This window comes from Syngnathoides biaculeatus, chromosome 5 (genome assembly GCF_019802595.1).
Source record: "Syngnathoides biaculeatus isolate LvHL_M chromosome 5, ASM1980259v1, whole genome shotgun sequence".
Classification (NCBI taxonomy): Eukaryota; Metazoa; Chordata; class Actinopteri; order Syngnathiformes; family Syngnathidae; genus Syngnathoides; species Syngnathoides biaculeatus.
Genome location: NC_084644.1, coordinates 8,342,431 through 8,365,219, shown reverse-complemented (window position 1 = coordinate 8,365,219; position 22,789 = coordinate 8,342,431). Strand labels below are relative to the sequence as shown.

Below are 22,789 nucleotides of genomic sequence, written 5' to 3'. Positions count from 1 at the left end.
GTTTGCTCAGCTTTTTTGATGAAAACACAGGCATATTCATAATAAGTTGCACGATTTGGTGCTGAACCAAATTAGGACAACAGTATCTGCTGAATAACAATTTGGAGGGTTAGTCAAAACAAGCAGCGTGTTGAAAATGTTTCCGTAGGGGTCCAAAAAGCAGGTGAAGCTCTGCAGGAGACAAACTGGTGACAAAAACTCTCAAGCTGATGCAAAGAAAAGTCGGGTTCAGTCTTGGCATCGGTGGAAGTTAACAACTGATCATATGCTAACCGATACAAGCGAAACATAATTTACAGTAACGGCCTGATTCAATTTTTGTTTTGCGATCATAGTTTGGTTTACATTTCCAATTTCATCTATTATACAATTAAAATGGGCAATTATAGGCTCAGTCTGTCACAGTAGCCTGGAAAATGAATTTGTTGTTTTTCCATTAATGTGGAAAAATGAAGTAAATCTCTATCTGGTTTCATACTTTTCAGTCGTAATTAATAAGGTACTTTTTTAGAGTGCGGGGAAAAAGGAGACTTGTATCTTCATTATCATTCGATATCACACTCGGCAGGGTCGCGTAGGGCTAATTACCTTTGTGCGGCAACCGAGTCCAGTGGGAATTCAAGTGCCGAGACCCTTCACTTACACGTTTTTGGAGGAGTGAAAGTAGCACAATTAAGAGCTATTTGTGGGAAACACGCCGGTCAGCTGTTTCATAAATCGTGGCGGGGGTAAAACTATAATGAAAATGTTTCTTTAAAGTCCACTCATTGAAAATAACAATGTATCAGATAGGTCATGTCATTGGTAATGTAACTTTAAAATAAAGATTTTCATCAGATATCATTTAAGGTTGTTTTTATAGCGGTAATTTTGAATGTTCCAGGTCGCTGCCGTTTTGGCGAGTCACATGACCTACATGCGCAATGTGATGTGTCATGTGTTCAACCTACACAGTTATTGTCACCGCTGATTTCTCGGAATTATCCTCATCTGATGAAGAAATAGAAGTATCGGTTGATCGGGAAGACGGAGCAATACGTCCATACAGATTTCAACCTGTGGCTGTCAATAATGTTGATGTTGTCATGTTGAATCGGATGGTTCTTCAGATAGGAATGATGTGGAGTCTGACCACTCTGAGGCCTACGCACCAGACAAAGTTTGTTCGCTTGCTAGCCCGTGGCCGGCTGCCGGACAAAGCTCGTTCGCTCACTAGCTTGCAGCCGGCTGCACGACAACGCTCGTTCCCTCGCTAGCTCGCGGCCGGCTGCCGGACAAAGCTCGTTAGCTCGCGGCCCGCTGTCGGATGGAGCTCACTCGCTCGCGGCTCGCTGTCCGATGGAGCTCGCTCGCTCGCGGCCAGCTGCCAAAGCTCGCTCGCTCGCAGCCATCTGCCGGAGTTCCAGCGGCCTTTGTTTACGCACTTATCTCCCGCGCGTAGGCCTCCGAATAGTCAAACTCCGCGTTATTCCTGTCCGAAATATCCGAATATTCAACATTATTGACAGCCACAGGTTCAAATCTGTATGGACGTATTCCTCCGTCTTCCCGATCAAGCGATACTTCTATTCATCAGATGAGGACATATCCGAGAAATCAACCTCAGGCTGAGCACATGACACGTCACATCGCGGACGTAGGTCATGTGACTCGCCAAAATATCAGCGCCCGGGAACATTCAAAATTGCCAATATAGACAACCTTAAATGATATCTGATGAAAATCTTTATTTTAAAGTTACAATACCAATGACATGACCTATCTGATACATTGTTATTTTCAACGAGCGTACTTCCCCTTTAAATCGTCTCTTTGTAGATTTTCCAGCTATCGCAGGTGGGTCGAAGACGGTGCCCCCCCATGACGAACCAAACGGCGATGAACGCAGGGACCGGACTCACCTCGACTTCCAGAAAGTCATGTAGCTTCTTGCAAGTGGCCGAGAACGTCTCTGAAGTGCCAAACTCAAAGTACCACAACTTGTTCTTTGTTCTGGGAGAGGAAAGAGAGAGCGGAAGTGGAAAGGGACCAAAGACCATACAAGACATCAATCTCGGGACAAGCCACAGCATCTGCAAAGGCGTATCTGCTGCGAAAAAGGGAGTTCCTTAACACTGGACACGAAAGACTTCTGTCATCGGCGCGTTATTAATCTCCACTGAATACATAATGGAGTCCATTCGTCACATATTGAGGTATGACAATAAATGCGGTTAAGAAAGCGTTGAGAGGGAGCTCACGGATGGCGGGGTGCCCAACAGTGAGGGGGTGCGGGAGGGTCGTGTCCGTGACCCTGGAGTTAAACGAAGACTGGGGGGGGGGCGCTCCACCCCCTTGCTAAGACTATTGATCAATGACCTAACCATCTGTCTATGCACGCTTACTGTTAATGATATCACAGAGGTGGGCAAAAATTTGTGCACCAGGGCCACATTTCACGTAAGATGTAAAATGGGGAACGATTTCAAACTGAAATCATTCATTCATGCTTATGTTATTTGTAGTCTATGTAGTTCATAAACAATTACTTCACAAAAAAGGTAACTGCACATGAAAATTCGACAATTGAAAAATTTTTTTTAATGAAATAAATTCTTTGCTGTGTGCTGTCATAATAAATGAATGCTAATTTGTAGACATTATTCTTTATAATCAATCCATTATTAATTTACCGATTTAAATGTGTATCTTCACTCTTGATCATAAACCTTTTATCTCCAAATCCAATCAATTTATTTGTTTTTCATAAATAGACACGTTTGGTCTGTGCCTATGTAATCAATTTTTATTTTCTGCATTATTAAGCAGCATTGAAAACAGCTTTAGAAGCCTTCTCTGAACTCTCTTGAAGTATCCGAGAAGCGGAATATAACGACGCCTCTTCCTCACTTTGTGGGGGCCGTGCAACACTGTCGACTCCAAAGTCTGAATGTTTTCTTTGACAATCACAAGTGGCGAGAGTTACATTTTAGCAAGCCTGCTTGTTTAAAATCTCTTGCGATAATGCTTCCGTGCAAAAGTTACTGGCCCACAATAAAAGTGAGATTCATTTCTACATATTAAACTTAGCCAACTCATTGTTTTATTTATTACATCTCTTGTATTATACATGGGTACGCATTCTACATGAGAAGTTACTGTAATTCATTTCATCGTTTTATTTCATTCATCAATTAATGTCCTGATGTGGGAGACAATTTATGAAATACATATAAAATGATGATTAATCTAAATGGTTTTGACATTTATAAAACCCCTTTGAGGGAAAACATAACTACTGTATGATTTGGCCTCGCCGAACACAAGTTAGGCCACCCGTGAACTAATGGGAACATGTAAGTTTTGAATAACAGAGGTCAGAACAGCGACCCTTGCGGGACTCCACTTTCCGACATTCCCGGCTTCCGATCAATACGGAATACTCTCCGTTTTGAAGGCAGGGGTCACACTCATCTCAAACAGGAATTCTAATTTCACGGAAGGGTTTTCATTTTTCTGAGGGGAGACAAACAGCCCAAACCATTTATCTTGCAGTGTGAAGGATACAAAAAAAAAACAAACAAAAAAAAAATCAACGCACACACACACACACAACAACAACAACGCTGACATGGAGAAGTGAATACAATAAAGAATGGCCCCAACCAGGGAGATGTATTAGTATAAGCAGAGGAACAATCACTGAATTATTGATTCCCTCATTAAGACTTTTTGTCAGGACCATTTAGCCACTTTATAGATGGCCTTTCATTAGGTCCACTTGCAAGGTAAGAGCGACTCACGGCTGATTTATCGCGTGGTCAGTAGGGACGGCGAAAGACAGAAGACGGCGGACTGAGCTGAAGGTACAGTACCGGACTGAGCGCGTTTGGACATAAACAAATTAGGGAAACGCATTCAAAGGGGACGGTTGGTGATTTGTGGGGCAAATGAGGCACACGGCAGGTGTGAGTGAAAAATGGGCTTCTGTTCTTCAACCTGTTGATATCACATGTACGCAAAAGTATCCCAACTCTGTTCTTTAATCCAGAACATTGAGCATTTACAGTAGTGTTCAGTAGGGCCCTGTTGGTTTTCTGAGAATCTACTGCACCTACCGGTAATTTATTTGACATGTAGCGATAAGAAATATACTGAAAACGTGGATTAAATCTGGTTAGTCACATTGGGCTGATATTTTTTTTTTTTACCGCTACTATACATGTTATAAAATTTGGTGTGTATTGTAATAATAATATTACATAACATAATAATAATAAATCTTTATCTACAGTACAAGCTTGGGGGGGGGGATTTTGCATGTTCTCCTCGTGCTTGCGTTGGGTTTTCTCTGGGCACTCCGGTTTCCTCCCACATGCCCAAAACATGGGTGACACGATGGTTCAGCAGGCAAAGCGTTGGCCTCACAATTCTGAGGTCCCGGGTTCGATCCCGGATCTGCCTGTGTGGACTTTGCATGTTCTCCCCATGCCTGCGTGGGTTTTCACCAGGCACTACGGTTTCCACCCGCATCCCCCCAAAAATGCAACATTAACTGAACACTCTAAATTGGTTTGATTGAGTGTGCGGCTGTTTGGATCAATGTTCCCTGTGATCGGCTGGCAAGCAGTTCAGGGTGTACCCTGCCTCCTGCCCGTTGACAGCTGGAATAGGCTCCAGCACCCCTGCAACCCTTGTGAGAATAAGCGTCTTAGAAAATGGATCGATAATGGATATAAATTTGACCCAAATTTTGCTGTTAAAGTATTTTTAAATACCTGCTTTGTAAATTATAAATACGTTAAATAATGCAATTATAAATGAGCAAGAGTTATTCATCCATCCATTTTATTTGCCGCTTATCCTCACAAAGGTCGCAGGAGGCGGGGTACACGCTGAACTGGTTGCCAGCCAATCCCAGGCCACATTGAGACAAACAGCTGCATTCACAATCACACCTAGGGGCAATTTAGAGTGTCCAATTAATGTTGCATGTTTTTGGGATGTGGGAGGAAACCGGAGTGCCCGGAGGAAACCCACGAAGGCACGGCGAGAACATGCAAACTCCACACAGGCGGGTCTGGGATTGAACCTGGGACCTCACAACTGTGAGGCCAACGCTTTCCAGCTGAGCCACCGTGCCGCCAAGACTTATTCATTCATTTTTAAAATAAACACTGGCATATTTTGCCTCGAAAGAGGCCCTTGAGCACATCCCTGTTTTCGAGCCACATCGCGCCTTTGTATTGGATCCACAAGCAAGCAGGAAAAGACAGAGTATGACAGGAGGGCCACTCCTGTCAATTCGCACCACTTAACCTAACAAGCTAACACCATGGCAACAAATCACCCGGCGTCGGTGTTCATTAGATAATTAGCAGCTGGATCGGATTGTCATTTGTTCCCTGACGACTGACACCAAACACGGGATCCATCGCGAAGCCTGGCGGTGGGCTTGTTCCCAGACTAATGACCAGAAGTCTAATTATCGGAGTTCAAGGTAACGATGTGTATCCTGTCGAAAGCCAAATAAGCACAAGTGTACTCCCAAGAAAAAAAAAAAAAAAAAAACATGGGCTCGTGTTTTTCCCAGCAAACACATCGACTCGTTCAACGTGAGACTGGTCTGGAAGATAGAGCCTTAAAAAATAAAGAAAGACTTTCACAAAAATCTAATTTTAAACATTTCAGTCCTTCTTTCTGGAACTACGTTATGAGTCCTGATAGGCGATGTTTTCCTCCAGCAGGTTTGTTTTCAGAATTTCAACCCTCACAGAGGTGCAGCAAGGCCTTGAGATAAGAGTAAATAATGATCCATGACCACTCATAACTGAAAACACCCAAATCATCTTTCACTATTGAAATGAATGAAAATGCCATTAATCCAATCTAGCCTGCCCAAAACCTCAACAGAAAAATGTGGTAATGTGTTATTTAATAAGAAAAACAGTACACTATGATATGGTCCCTCATAAATACATACAGTGATGACATAAGAATGAAGTATTTTAGTTCAATTCAATGAACATGGTACTTCTCCTGGTGGGCACACTGAATACTGCGGCCACCTCGGCCATTATATTCCAGACGAATATTCTAGAGACATCTCAGTAAAATGCAGTAATATTAAGTAACAGTAGCAGCAATAGAAGAAGAATCATCTCTATTGCCATGCCTTTGCAGAGAATAAATAAAATATGCCTGTACACTGAAGGAAACAAGTATTTGAACACCCTACTATATTGGAAGTTTTCCCACTTAGAAATCATGGAGGGGTCTGAAATTTTCATCGTAGGTGCATGTCCACTGTGAGAGAGACAATCTAAAAAGAAAAATCCAAAAATCACAATGGATGATTTTTTTTATCGATTTATTTGTGTGATACAGCTGCAAATAAGTATTTGAACACTTGCAAAAAAAAAACAATGTTAATATTTGGTACAGTAGCCTTTGTTTGCAATTGACCCCTCCGTAGAAATTGCGCAATCCGTGTCACTGACCAATCAGAGGCCAGAGATCTGCATAAACCACGCCCCTTGTTTGGACCCGCAGTTTTCTCAGACAACGCTGGATGGTCCAGTATAGCTTCTGTTGGCGTTTTATTGCGTATTTGGGTTCTTTAACAATAGATATGGTTAAGAGGTGTAGTCACGGACTTTATAATAGTGACGACAGGTATCCTGAAAGGCTAGTTGGTGGAGTTCAATTCGTACCCTTTCCAAAACCGAAGACCCAGTACGAAAAATGTCTTTGATGGATCAAACTTTGTGGAAGACCGCATGATCAACCGAATCCATCAACCGGAACAGATATGTTTGCACGAAGGTAAGGCCTATATTTGATTTTCAATACATGTCTCATATAAATGAATTAGCAGTTCTTCGCTTGCATAACATAGCTAAGTGTGAATGATTGACACACTTGATCTGTGTTGAGCGATATTTGCAATGATCTGACTGCACAAACGTGTCCCTTTGTTCGCGGCTAATTAGCGAAGCTAAACCGGACTAGCAGTCCTAAAACCCTTCGACGTGCACCGAGACACCAAGACTGAAGGAAGGATGTTTGAGGACACTAAAGTAGTGATTGTCGTACTCGGTCGGGACTTGCGTAGGTTCAGCACTAATTCAAGAATAATTATTGAGGGGAGCGCGTGACGTTACACAAAGAAAACGAGAGAAACAACTCGTAAATTAAGCCTCGCCTTCTTTTCCTTCATACGGTGGTTCACAAACGGCTATACAGATATACACATACAGATTCTGCACACAAGTGTGACATGTAACACGAAAATAGGAAACTGTCAATGACGAATTCGTCTTTGGGTTATAATGTATTATATTATGTGGCTTCTCGATCTTCCTCTGACTCTGGAAACATCTCGAGCTAATATCAATGGTTTCTCCGTCGATATGCATGTAAATACCATTGAAATACCCCTCGCTGAAATACTTGAAGCCCTGCTGTCTGCTTTTCAACGATATTTCACTGTTAGCTAAGAATGCGAGTGAGTTTACAGCCATGTTGTTCATGGAAGCTCACTGCACCATGAACTATAGAATCCACAAAAACAAGAATCAAAAACAAAAAATGGTGACAAAACCTATATAATTGATTAATCGCCGGTCCCTACTTTCAGATGGACAAATACCACGCATAGCAGCCATTCCTTCAAAGCTGCTGCACCTCGACAGGAGATCATCAAAACTTAATTATGCTTCCCGCGGGAACGATCAGGAGTAAAAAACAATGTCGCTCAAATAATAATAATGCAGGAGTAGACCTCAAAACCAGGAACACGTGATTGGACCTGCACTGTATCAATGCAAAGCAGAGGTTGCCAACCACTTTGTTTGGCCATGTGACGGAAGTCAAAGCTGGTACGCCAAGTGAAATCCGAGACGCAGGTTGCGAGAGCGAGGTCTTTCGCTCTTTACCTACGGAACAAAAAAAGGTCTGGTGTGTCGTCTTATTGTTTCTCCTCAAACATGCATTTAGGTATTATTTTTAGATAATTTATGTACACATATGTTTATGATGTGAATAATAAACAGCATGTAAAAAAAAAAAAGTGATGAAAGGATCTACCTTTGGCGCTTTATCTCTTTAAATGGACCCTCAAGCGATCTTAAGTAAGCACAATACAATGTGATAAATGTCCACACGACAGCAATTGCAGCCTGGTTATCTGGAAAGGGGGGTTCCCCCCTCTCCCCCCAAACTGTGATACTTCTGAAGGTTTCTTCTGTTTTTCCCAAAATGGGGTTTTAAGTTTTTCCTTGCCCAACTGGGCTTCAGTTTAGATCACGTCATCAATCTTAGTCATATATAGGCTTGCGAAATCCTTAGGTTTCACAAGCCTATAGGTCAGTGGTTCCCAAAGTGGGGTCCACGGACCCCCAGGGGGTGAAAAACGTCTTCCCAGGGGGTCCGTGACACGATGTCCGAGACAGAGTCATAATAAAATATTTTTCTGAAGAAAAGAACAAAAAAAATTCGACAGAAAGGAAGAACTCATTGAACTACGTCATTCAGAAGCCATCTGTCAACAATTTGAGAACAAGTCAAACAGCACCTTTTGGTGCGAGGGGTTGGAACTGTTCCCAAAACTCGCCAAATCCGCCGTGGAATACTTGTTTCCTTCGTTACTACGTACAAGTGTGAGACGGGGTTTTCAATTCTATCAGATGTGAAGACGAAAAAACGAAATCGTCTGGAAGCTAATCATGATGTGAGAATTGCCCTTTCCAGTGTTGAACCGCGTTTTGATTTATTGTCCAAAAATAAAAAGTAAGAGCACAAGAGCCACTAAAATTGAGTGTTTCTTTGTACCAGAATGGCATCGCTGTGTCCAGTACTACATTATTGGCGAAAGTTGAGGTTGGGGGGTTGAACGACTCACTGGGGGTCCGGGCCCAGGTTGACTTTGAGAACCACTGCTATAGGTGTACAAATAAACTCGATTTCTCAGTCTTGTTTTGCTGTTTTACAGTTGTTAATTGTCAAAAAAGCGGGAAAAAGGGAAATAAAGTCAACCTTTCTGGTTGACAATTCAAAAACTGAAACAGCTGTTTCACATTCGGCCTGTAAACAGACAGGCATTTAAGTTGGAGTATTTGTCACTGGCATTTGTCAGTTCGTTGCCTTGCGTTAGTGAGTTGCATTCACTGCTTGTGGGACTCTCCGCTTCTACGCGTGAATTAGAGTAACCCGAGTCACAGCGATTCTGTGTCCTATTGTTTGATCCTGTCCTGTTGAGTTTGTTAGTTTGTCCCAGAGTCATTGGAGCTTACTGTATGTCTTTTGGATCCCACCTAGCCTAGCGTTTCTGTGCCCTGCGTTGTAGGACTGCTACACCATGTATGACCTAGTTTCCGGAATAAACCACATTGAACATTTTGCTTCTGCCTCGAAGTCCTGCATTTTGTCTGCCCCCATACCAGAGGTTCGTGACAAGAACAGAGTCTACTCGTTTGGCAGACTAGGTGCTTATATTGTAACGGAACATAGTATTCTTTGGTTCTTGAAATATCAGTCAAAACGCTCTAAAACGACTACCCTTGTGGCAGTGACGAGTTAAGGAGATGAGTGGAAAATTGTGACTGACAGGTGAAAATTAAAAATGAATTGTCGAGTGCTGAATAGAACCAAGCCAAGTTGCCCAGTGGGTTCCCGTCGTCACTTCATGAGCGCATTATTTTGAGAAAAAAAAACCTTGCAGACTGGCAGACAACACAGACATAGGCCAAACTGATCAACATCTACATTTCCAAGATCCCGAATCCCCACCATCACATCACATCACTGTTCAGTCACCAAAATGGGTGTCAGAGGTGGTCATCTTGAGCGTTGCCTCGCCCCCCTGAGGCCCGAGCACATTTCAAGTGCACTTTTCACAAGACACGCTTAACACAACACAGGCTTCATTGATTTTCTCCACCACTGACACTTAATCTAACACACGGTGATCTACGACCTTATTCTTGCACTAATTTCTTCTTGATCAGAGGTGATAAATATGGCATTGACATAACCAAGTCTTTGCGTGCTGCATCAATGCACCGGCGTGGTGTTTTAGTGCCGCGCCACCTGTGGCGCTCCCGGGTTCGCTTGGCAGTTTGACAAACGACCCAGGCCGCGTCGAGGAACAAGAAACCTACTTTTTGTTTCAAAAGCAGGAAGCCGAACTCCAGATTTTCTGAAGACTATTCACAAAATGTGACCACTAGGAAATTCACTACATTTTGTATAATACCTATAATAACTGGAATACAAGTAGAGCCTCGGTTCTTGACCACAATCGGTTCTAGAAGCCGGTTCGAAAACCATTTTGTTCGAACACTGAATAAACACGTTCTGTTTTTTCAGGGTTATTTTTTCGCTCGGAGGGAATTCACAACAGAGCGCGTCGTGGGTCAGCTGGTCTGGCCGTGCGCGTTCTGTTATTTCCAGGTTTTGTTGGGGGCGATTGAGTACCGATTTTGTGTGCGGGGGTGGACCCAAATGCAGGACCCCAGGACGAGGACATGATGTTTGATGGGTTTAAATATAAAATAAAGTAGTGCACAACAACACAGTCCAAGAAAGCAGCATCCAATCTCGAAATTTTCATTCGAAAACCGGTTTGTTCAAAAACAAGGACGTTTGAGAACTGAGGCTGTACTGTAATAATAATAGGGATGATATATAAATATTTGACGTGCTTTGCTGGTCACTCAAAGATGTTTAAAAGTACAGGGGAAAAGCAGATATAGAAAAAAAATGATAAAAAAAATCTACAAAAACAGAAGTAGAATTTAAACATGAAAAGCTGTTTTAAAAAGAGTTCTGGTGAGGGTTTTGATCAGATTTGGTGCAGGGCACGTTTGGTGTGTGTCTATGGCCTCAATATCCATCCATCCATTCTCTTTGCCGCTTATCCTCATGAGGGTCGCGGGGAGTGCTGGAGCCTATCCCAGATGTCAACGGGCAGGAGGCGGGGTACACCCTGAACTGGTGGCCAGCCAATCGGAGGGCACATAGAAACAAACAGCCACACTCACAATCACACCTAGGGGCAGTTTAGAGTGTCCAATTAATGTTGCACGTTTTTGGGATGTGGGAGGAAACTGGAGTCCCGGAGAAAACCCATGTAGGCACAGGTAGAACAAATAAACTCCACACGTGGATCAAACCCGGGTCCTCAGAACTGTGAGGCCAACGCTTTCCCAGCTGAGCCACTGTGCCGCCGGCCTCAATATTACATTGCAATATTTTTAGGGAGTTTTGATGTATTGTGCTTTCTTGTACTAATTTAAAAAAGTTAACAGGTGTCTTATCAACATGAGTGTAATGTGTTTTCACCACAATACCCCATAGATCGAGATTCATAATGGGGTACCTTCAATCATCTTTCCCCATTGAAATGTGTTTTTTTTAATGAGAAAAATAGCACATATTTTGGACTTGAGAAAAACACAAAAATGACAATTCAATCAAATCATCAATCAAATGAACATGCGCCATTTGGTCTGTTTGTTTCCCTTGACTACCGGGGGCAGTATAAGCCCTCATCACAACATACTCTACATGTGATTTTTGTCGTGCAGAGGTATGTCCTAGTGGGGTGGCCATAGTTAGGTGTGGGAGGCAACGCAAATGACGTGGAGACAGTTTGGCCTAGTGGGTTGCCGTAGTTTGTGGTGGTAGTCGATGTCCAGAGGTGCAGAAGGGTCTAATGCCGATTGTGTCAGAACAACTAATTATGGAAATGCTTTTCATAAAGGGCGCTCAAAGAAAAAAATATGAGAACCGAAGTTTTCAACAAGAATGGAAGGCCTTTGTGGTGCTTAAATTCACAGATGGGGAGTGTGCCAGAGCATCCCTACTCGACGTTGCCAATCAACATTTTTGCCAACTTCGCATAAAGACAAGATAATCAAACGAATAAAAGACACGCCTTTGTCGGCAAGAACTGTTCACCGTCGTACCAGCATGATGGAAAATCAAACTGAATTACGTTCACGATTAATGGACAGAAGTCTTCTGACGATGTATGAAACAGACTATCAAGCCATTAGCAAAACCGGGAAACACCTGAAGTCGCATTCATGGTAAGAAGTACTTTTGTCATCATTGGTTGGCAACATCAAAATGTTATTTAAAGGGGAAATCCAGTGCCTTGCATGAACAGTGTATCCAATAGGTCATGTAATATGTACCTTATTTTGACAATGTCGAGTTAAATCCGCTCCCATTTAAATCCTCGGCTAAAGGCCTCCTCGGATGCCGAAGCTCGGCTAAAGGCCTCCGCTGCCTGGAAGTTCGTCGTGGCCCGCCGCAGGAGTTCACTGCGTCATTCCCATCCGAAGAACCATCCGCGGCTGCCGGTCCGGAGCTCCCGGGGGCCTTTGTTTACGCACTTATTTTGCGCGTAGACCTCCAAGTAGTCAGACTCTGGGTCATTCCGCTCGAAGAACCATCCAAATATTCAACACTAATTACAGCCACAGGTTCAAATCTGTATGGAAGTATTCCTCCGTCTTCCCGATCAAACGATACTGCTATTTCTTCACCAGATGAGGATAAATACGAGAAATCGGCGCTGGGCATAAACGATGTCCCGGGTAACTGAGCCTTCGTTGCACCACGGTACACCATCACATAGGCGCATGTAGGTCATGTGACTCGCGAAAATAGCATTGCCCCTGAAAATTCTTAATTTTCGATAAAAATCTTCTCAAAACACGATTAAATGACAGAGAATTTAACATCACTTTGTCAAAATAGGGCACATATTACATGACCTATTGGATACACTGTTCATGCGAAGCACTGGATTTCCCCTTTAAAAGAATTCAGAGATTTTATTGCACTCTAAAAGTGTTGGTTCTACATAAATGGGCAAATACACCTGTATTTCGTTTTTTAAATATTGCACGGCTCTTTTGAAATGACGTTTTAAAATATTTGGCATTTACGGCTCTCTCAGTTGAAAAGGTTGCCGACCCCTGATCTAGAACAAGAAGATGGTCACTCACAATGGCCAAGTAAAAACCGCAATAAATTAATAATACTGAATCTGTGGAGATTTCCGTTTGTCCTGACTGAAACGGCTTTGATCCATGCTTGGTTGAGGACAGTTGAGGACAAGATGGGGACTTTAAATACGTGTGTGTGTGTGTGTGTGTGTGTGTGTGTGTGTGGACTCCCACTGAGTTGTGGGACAGGGGCCACAGGTGAGATACCTCTAAATTACACACAAGTGGTCATTAATTATAGATGACACTTTGGTCGCATAGACGATTTCATCCTCAAATGAGGTCCGAGGGCGGCACGAGTGTGTGTGACTGTGTAATTTGGAAGACTGGTTGGATCCCAACATGCGTGCAAGTACACACACACACACACACACACACACACACACACAGATTGTGGTGTAGCCCCCATCCAGCACTTGGCGGCGCTTTGATGAACACGGCTCATTATGCTAAAGAGCGCCGCATGCCCAGGCTTCCCTGTGCCTTCGGGAAAGGTTAACTCGGGATGGTTACACAGCACAGCCGGAGCCTGGGTGGCCGCGGGGGACCCCGTGAGGGTGGGGCGTCCCGGGAGGCGCACAACAAGTCCGTTAGATGTCGGGGGACCTTAAATAGAAGCCCAAAATATAAAGGGGACATCAAGGTGTCGGTAAAGATGGGCACTTAGGGAACACAATGGGGAGAAAGATGCTGTTTTTTTAAATTTTGTTTTTAAACAGGCAAAACGGTTGATGGTCTACAGACCTGCCTGACAGTTCTCAGGGGGACAGCAATGGGAATCTAACAAGAGCACTTTGCTAGCCTCGTTAGCTTAGCTGGATAGTAACTACACGTTGAGTGAGAGAAATGATCTCCAACCTTTGACGGAGCCAAGGCACATTTTACGTTTGAAAAATTTCCCGCCACACCAACAAACAAAAAGGTCACAAAAAGTTAACCCCATTCGTGGGCAGTGTCCCATTTTTGGGACAGCACGATTTTCACGCATTTTATCCTTCAGTATATCAAAATATTTAAGTGTTTTAATCTGATTCTGGTTTTTGGGACAATCTTCGAAGAAAACCCAAGTACCCTCTCGCGGGCAGCGTCCCATTTTTGGGACGAGATTACAAATTAGTAAAGTTATCATATAACTTAACCATAAACGAAAAATAAGTTATTTCCTTGATTGTGGCCCGTTAGGAGACTTTGACCTCAGTAAGGCAAAAAATTCCCACCCTACCCATGAATAGGTTAATTGTTGGATGTACTTTTAATTGCTGGATGTACTTTGTGACATCTAATAGAAGACCATTAACTTGTTCTGTCACTATGCCTCACTGGCATGAGTAGATCAATAAAAATACATTGTTTCTTGTAAATATATACAAACAATATATATAGTTTTGAGTAATTAAGTAAAATTTGATAATTTTGCGCAGCACACCTGAACCACACTCACGGCACATTGTGTCCCAGCACAATGGTTGGAAATGACAGTGTTAGAGGCATTACATCAGGGTTGCGCAGACTTTTTTACCCCAAGATGTACTTTTCAAGCAGCCAGCCTCTCGCGATCTACCGAGGGGGGGCCTTGCCGTGACTGCCTTGGAGAAAGTAAAAGTGAGACCATAAATAGGAGGCCAGCTTGCTAGGACGCGTTTTTACGTGCGATCGACGTATCTACCCACACCTGAATCAAGCGACAAGATGGACATTTTTTTTTTTTTTTTGGCACGCCGTCACACCATCGACCAAAACTGCCTCACGATCGACTCATTGAGCACCCCTGCATTACATCAGTCCGATTAATGAGCTAACAAGATAACTGTACATCTCTTCTTACCTTGGAGCTGATTACCCCCCCTCAGGAATTTAACCAACGTTGTGGTAGTGAGTGAATGACAAGATTTTTTACAGTCAATTATAATGGGATGAAAGTCAAGTCAAATTTAATCAGTGTCGATGTTTTATTCTATACACGCATAACCATTACGCTAGATGTAGTAGTTATAATTAGTGGGAGTCCAGCAATTTTTTTCTCTTCCACATAAAATGAGTCTGTTGTCAGGTGTTACGACAGTGTGATAAAGCAATCATTGTCAATGTTCCTGCGTGTTATGATATGAATAGAGTTATCAAATGCCAAATGCTGCTTGAGCATGATGGAACATACATTTCCGTGACAAAGATGTGGCTTCATTTCATTCATTTCAGTCCGGTGGATGTCTTACGACGAGCAGCAATCAGAATAGCCGAAGATTTTTAAGTCTGAATCCAGCCTGCCGTCGTAGTTGCAGCCATGTGACACCTTGGAAATTCTGTCAACACCTGGCAAGTTGCGCCAGCGAGCAGAGTGGTGCTAACCCGAAAAAGAATAATGATATGGGCCACAGTCACATAACGAGGTGCTGCCGGCAGAGTGCTTATTGAGCCGGCCTGAAGGGAAACTGCTCAGTTTCCAAGACCCCAAGTAAAGAGGAGAAGAACAGGCTCTGGATAAAAAGATGAGCAACTCGGGTGTCAAATGACGCTGTCACGAACCAACAGTGCAGGGGCGGACCCAAATGCAGGACTCCAAGACGAGGACATGATGTTCGATGGGTTTTATAATAAACTAAAGTAGTGCTCAACAACACAGTCCAAAAAACAAGGAATAAATGTCCGATAACTATGAGTCAACTCAAGAGCACAACAAAAGTGTGACTGGACGATAATTTTTTTTTGCTGACATCGGACCAATTTCTGATCTTGAAGATCAGATCAAGACATGTCACGTTACATTGTCTGCTTACATGTTGGTGAATGATTGTGTTCAAATATCCATTTCTAATTATGCTATTCGTGGCTTCTTGGATCAGTTCTTAGCGTTACGCTAAACTACCTTAAAGGGGAAATCCAGTGGTTTGCATTAGCAATGTATCCATTAGGTCATGTAATATTTACTCTATCTTGACAATGTGATGTTAAATCCTCTCATTTAATAGGGTTTTGAGAAGATTTTTTTAATCGACAATTATGAATTTTCAGGGGCGCTGCCATTTTCGCGAGTCACATGACCTACGTGGGAGTATGTGCTGTTACGTGCTGTTCCAAACGCTCGATTACATGGGACACCATTATGCCCAGGGCTGATTTCTCGGATTTATCCTCATGTGATGAAGGAATAGCAGTATCGGTTGATCAGGAAGACTGAGCAATACTTCCATACACATCCGTGAGCGGCAAAGCCATGAGCGTCTCTACGCCGCTCGATTGATCGGGAAGACGGAGGAATACTTCCATACAGATTTGAACCTGTGGATGTAAATAATGCCGCCGAGCGGTGGAGCCGTGAGCTCGTTCCCCCATGAGCAAGCTACGCCGCTCGGCTGTAAATAATGTTGAATATTCGGATGGTTCTTCAAGCGGAATGACGCAGAGTCTGACAAGCTTGCTCAGTATTCCTCCGTCTTCCCGATCAACCGATACCGCCATTTCTTCATCAGATGAGGATAAATCTGAGAAATCAGCGCTGGGCATAATGGTGTCCCGTGCAATCGAGCGTTTGGAACGGCACATAACACGTCACATACGCCCATGTAGGTCATGTGACTCGCGAAAATGGCAGCGCCCCTGAAAATTCGTAATTGTCGATAAAAATCTTCTCAAAAACGATTAAATGAGAGAGGATTTAACATCACATTGTCAAGATAGAGTATATATTACATGACCTATTGGATACATTGTTAATGCAAACCACTAGATTTCCCCTTTAAGGCAAAGCTACATGATTGTCTTGAATACAACACATGCAAGTCCTTATTTTATGCTGTTTAGCATCAACCAAACTGTTGCCTATTGTCAAATGATGTTAAGTTACACTGACTGCCACCATCTGGCATTCATGACTCAAATTTTTATTTGCAACTCCAAAGCAAAAAGAAGGTCCTAACTCCAGCGTGTATCTTGAAAAAAAAAAAAAAATTGAGTCACTCGTATCGAAACGCACCTCTGAAGTTGAAATTAAAGGCACTTGACAGACTGCTGCGCGAAAGTTAAACAAGAGTGCAAAGAAAGGGTTAATTAATTCCTCATGACACAATGAAACAGCCCCCGAGGTCCAAACTTTACAAACCTGCCTATGTCTTTCTTCTCCCGCCATCCTTCCTTTTCCCCTCCGAGTCACAGATTAGTGCGTAATTACATGAGAGATCAGCAAAAAATGGCGGATGATGATTAGATGGTGGGTGGGTATGGGGGGGGTGGTTACATTTTAAAGAAGGCAGTCGGTGGCATGAGGGAGGAGGGGCAGTGGGGCGGGGGGCTTTTTCGTCACGGCCCGGCTGATTGCCTGCTTTTAATCCTCGACCTCATTATCACCTCCAGGTCCGGCAGTGGCAGTAAATGAATCTATCTGCCGAGTGTCAAATCTTCACACCTTTGCCCTGGTAATCACCCCAAGGTGCAAATACACAAGATGGATAGGATGAGAGAAGCTGAGGGAGGAGGGGGGGGGTGGGGGGGGGATGCTGGGTAGCTGTGCGAGACCCCGACATTCCATCAAGAAATTCCTTCTCTGTACATAATTAAGGCAATTGCCCCGATATTGTTTGCCAATTAAAGATGAATCCATATTAGGTTTAAGGTCAAACCACTGACAAAATGTGCACGTGACACTTAATGGGACAAACAGACTCATCACTCCTATTACATTAAAATGTATACATATTGGAGATAGTAACGTAATTTATTATTTTTTTCCAAATGTTACAATGCCTTTGGGTTTGCACAATATAACTATAGCGTATATTAATTATTTATAGTTTTCTTTTATCATAGTTCTCCAAGAAAAGTTATGCAAATCAAAATTTAGTGAGCTTTTATTATTTTCACCCCAAACACTAAAAATAATCACCCCTTTTTACGATAAAAATTCACAAAATTTGGAGATACATTTTGAGCAGAATGTTTATATTTTGCCACTCTCTAACGGGAAGCATAAATATTTTTGGTTTTATTGTAGAAAACAAAACGCTTTGTCAGTATTTTTTTTTTTAAAGGCCGTCAAACTATTGTTGTTTCCACACCATTTTACGAGGCCTCTGTGAAAAATGATTGAGGTATTTTAAGAAAATGATTCTGTCTGTTAGTTGAATCCTGTTAATAATTCACACGGGCGAATGGGTTTAGGATCTCTCTATTATACACTATCCTTGCCACTTCAATAATGCATGCTGATAGTTTCACAAGGTAGTAGAAGAGATTTTTGTTGGATTTGTCCACGGGGCTCGTGACCATTGGAACTATAGCGACTTATCATAGAGGGGAGGGGAGGAAAAAAAAAAAAGACTAAAGTCACTTGGCCAAAAGCTGCAGGAAGACGAGAATGGCAACCGGCACAAAGTGAACCTTTTGACTTGAGTTTTCCTGGAACAATAAATAAATTCATCATTTTGGGGGGGAAAATAAGTTCATGCTTTCTTCTGTTAGACTGTTAGAAGTTAATGAAAAGCAAGTAACTTCAAATGTGAGTTTTTCTCCAAAACTCAACAAATGTGATTTTTTTGGCTGTTTTAGATAATACAATGGAGATGTACTGCTATGTCTTTTTTTTTTTAACCATATTATTATTATATATGGCGGCACGGTGGGACAGCTGGAAAGCGTTAGCCTCACAGTTCTGAGGACCCGGGTTCAATCCTGGCCTTCCCTGTGTGGAGGTTGCATGTTCTCCCCGTGCCTGTGTGGGTTTTCTTCAGGTGGGCACTCCGGTTGCCTCCCACATCCCAAAAACACGCAACATTAACTGGACACTCTAAATTGCCCCTAGGTGTGATTGTAAGTGCGGCTGTTGTGTCTCTACGTGCCCTGCGATTGGCTGGCGACCAGTTCAGGGTTTACACCCGCCTCCTGCCCGTTGACAGCTGGGGTAGCCTCCAAGACTCCCCGTGACCCTTGTGAGGATAAGCCTCTAAGAAAATGGATGCATGGATGACTATACATTAACGATGTGTAATTAAAAGCGTGTATTTTTTCAAGTTTTTCCCCCAATCCCCCCACAAAAATGTCTTAAAAATAAAAGTATGAAAATCCCTGAGATATACTCATTTTGTTGGATATTGAAATTGCGATTATGAGAACTGTATACATCCCTGTGGTGCAATTAAGGGAGCCGGGAGCAACATGTTATAAGCAACAGTGATGAAAAATGGGCATCTCCAAATTCTGTGAATTTTTTTTCTTTTTTTTTGGGTGGGGGTTACAAAACCAAAAAATATGTCTGCGTCAGCTAGTGTACCACATACTGTACTTGGTTTTTTAATCAAATGGATTTTTAATAAATTCCCTAAGGCGATGAAAATAAATGTTATATATATATATATATATATATATATATATATATATATAATAAATAAATGCTTTGGGTTGTTTTTTTTTTTGTCCACAACAACCAATTTGAGAGTTCGACGCCCGATTAAAGTTCCATCTTCACTCCAAAGAACCAACAGAATTTTTTATTTTTAGTATTCTTTTTTTTTTTTTAAATACAATCACTGAAAATGTGCTACATTTTATCCACATCTCTGCTGAATGATCACCATGAGGAGGTTGCGTGGCTAAATGGCGCGCCAGGAGCAGGCTAACATATGCTAACGAGCACAAATGGGATTATTAGTAGGCGGCGTGTCATCGCTCTGACTGATCCGCCGTGTCAAACTAGCCAAGCCAATTCAATTAGGGCCTGGATGACTCCCCGGCGCGAGTGGAGACGTATGGGCAGACGTTAAATATTGATGGAAACATACTGTAGATGCCACATTTGTCCGCGTGCGAAAGGTGAACACGTCTCCTGCAGCTCATCACAAAGGCTAAATATGAGGAGCGTCCATTCGTCATCGGCGGAGATGCTAAACAGCGGGTCGCCGGGGAGGGGGAGGAAGCACGTATGATGATCCTCTGGGTTAATTATACTCAAAATTACACACTGCTCTTACCTACTTTCCCCCCGCAGACAACACACAGTGGAAAACGTAGCCCATTATCACCTGCCCGTCATGTCAACGCCCGGGAGTCAAAGATACTTTTTTTGTTATTTATACAGCGGGCCCTGGTGTATTCGCCTCCAGGCATTCACAGAATGTCACGAACAATAAGATATTTATTTGCAGAAACCCCCCGCTGATTTGCAACATTGATCACATGATCAGAATTTTTTTTTTAAAACGTGGTTTTGAATAGATTTAGCTTGGTTCATATTTTGTCAAATGTTCTTATCTTGTCTGCTCGTTTGGTTTTCATCTCCACCTCAGTTCTGCCCAGCTGCCTTGTCCAGGAGCGCCTCGTTGTCTGGTCAGTTTGTTTGCATTTAGTTCCACGGGTTTGATGAGTCTACGAGTTATGTGACATGGTTTGGCCATGTTCCTTGTTGGGGTGAATGTTTTGTTTCCTGGTGCTCCAACGTGTTCTGAATTTTTAGTGATTTACATTTTCCATATTCCTTGTTTGGAATTTTTGTTTTTGAAAATAAATCTTTTTGTTGAGATTCATCCTCCCTGCTCCCCTTGTTCTGGGGTCCCCACCTTTCTTCACAATCACCAGAATATTTTGAGTTATTTTACAATCCCAAAATTAATTATGTATTTTTTTTTTAATTTTTTTTTTAAACAGACCAGATCCCCATCTTTTTTATTTTGGATTTTTTGTTATATGGCCATGATAATGAGCTTTGATCATTTGTGGATTTTCGCTATTCATGTTTGGGCTTTGTTTTGACCCTTAACCCCAAAATAGCAGAAGTCAACTGTAAATAATATGATGAATATCAACCATTCATCCATTTTCTTTGCCGCTTATCCCTACGAGGGTCGTGGGGAGTGCTGGAGCCTATCCCAGCTGTCAACAGGCAGGAGGCGGGGTACACCCTGAACTGGTTGCCAGTCAATCGCAGGGCACATTGAGACAAACAGTCGCGCTCACAATCACACCTAGGAGCAATTGAGAGTCTAATTAATTTTGCACGTTTTTGGGATATTGGAGGAAACCGGAGTGCCTGGAGAAAACCCACGCAGGCACGGTGAGAACATGCAAACTCCACACAGGCGGGGCTGGGAACAATCACGGGTTCTCAGAACTGTGAGGCCAACACTTTACCAGCTGAGCCACCGTGCCGTCGATGAATATCATATAATGTAAATTTATTACTTGTTTTGAAATTGTTTCTTGTAAAGCGACTGGCTTTACTCTAAGTCACACCTCATCTTTTTCCGTCTTGAAGGAGTATGTCATGTTCTACCGGTATACAGCAGCCAATCCCAATGCAGTGCCAGTGTCCAGGGGACATTATTGGGCACATTCTTCCTAGAAACAGAGTGTGATTTTTAATAACGTGTACAAGATCCCACACATGCTCCCATGACAGTCACGTTACACCAACGACAACATTTTTCTACTCCATTTTTAAACATTTTGAGGGATAGATTGTTGGACATGTCAAAGGCTTGCGTTCAAAGGGCAACTTTCTCCAAGTTAAAAAAAAATATATTAAAATTGATAAATTTGACTTTTGGGGAATTTTTAGGGTGCTCATTTATGGATGTTAAATTCTTTAAGATATCAAAGCTTTGAGTTCAAATGGGCATTTTCTCCACGTTTTTGACAAATTTCATTAACATTTGCTTTAACGTTTTATTGAACAAGAAAAAAAATGTTATAATTTAATTTGAGTGAGAAATAAATATGTACGTGCATTTTTACCATTGCATATTATTAAGGATTGCCCTCAAACAATGTTGAGTACAAACACAGAAATGTAATTCACTAATTCTTGACACCTTCCATGCACAAAGCCGCGGGCGTGTCCAGATGTCCGCGATGTCACGGGAAAACCGATCTATTAATCATAAACTTCATGAACGTTACTTACCTGCTGTTAAATTTCTCCGGGTGCTTCTCCCTCATCACGTGGAAGCGATGCGCGATGGAGGCGTCCTGCAAGGTGGAATTTCAGACACGTCGTTAAAAATATTTTATTGGAATGATATGAAGTGATGTTCAATTTGCGAGGGACTACAACACATTTGCTCGATTTATTAGATTCAAATTGAAACATTAGAACTGGGGCTTCATTGTTGTCAGGTTTACCAATTAGACGTTAGACAAATAATACAAAACTATTGTGAAGAAGTGCAGTGAATCTTCATTTATTGTAGCTACCTGTGATTGTGAAGCGCCTCATTATGATATTTAAGGCGACTTCTTGCTCATTAACAGAGCGCCGAGTTCGGCGTGAGGAGAGGTGGAGCGCCATTAACAGGAGAGGCCCGCTGACGGAGGCTCTGCCGTCTTACCAACTAATTAAGCAAACACACATCGCCGCAGATCACAGCCCGGGATAAAACTGTCCTCCCTTGCCATTCGGCGACTCTTCTCCTCTGTCACTCTTGAACTCATCCTATTTTGCGGCCTCCCGGGCGGTGAATAAAAGTGTGAACCTCACCAAAAGAAGCGTTTATTTTCTTTCTTTTTTTTTTCTTTTTTTTTTTTTTTTACATACCATAGTTACAGAAGCGTGATTGACACGCATGCTTCGCTAGCATATTATCACCTTGTCGTTTGCTTGGAAAATTTAAACATCCAAACTTTGAGAGGGGGAAGTTCTCATATTACTTTACTAAGTCTAGTTTTTCATCCATTCATCTATCCATTTTTTTAGCCGCTTATCCTCACTAGGGTTACGTGAATGCCGGAGACTATCCCAGATGTCAACGGGGAGGAGGCGGGGTACACCCTGAACTGGTTGCCAGCCAATCGCAGGGCACATGGAGACAAAC

The 22,789-nt window shown here is 42.5% G+C and overlaps 1 protein-coding gene across 4 annotated transcripts in view; it reads right to left on the bottom strand.

The window, feature by feature from the left end:
• The window catches only part of dgkb (diacylglycerol kinase, beta), a 68,036-nt gene that overhangs the window by 7,250 nt on the left and 37,997 nt on the right, over nucleotides 1-22,789 (bottom strand). For all 4 annotated transcript variants that reach the window (XM_061819521.1, XM_061819524.1, XM_061819523.1 and 1 more), the window contains 2 exons: nucleotides 21,883-21,947; nucleotides 1,902-1,992 (listed from right to left, as the gene is read on the bottom strand). In XM_061819521.1, coding sequence (XP_061675505.1) covers nucleotides 1,902-1,992; nucleotides 21,883-21,947 — 156 coding nt within the window. The remainder of the gene's footprint in view (nucleotides 1-1,901; nucleotides 1,993-21,882; nucleotides 21,948-22,789) is intronic.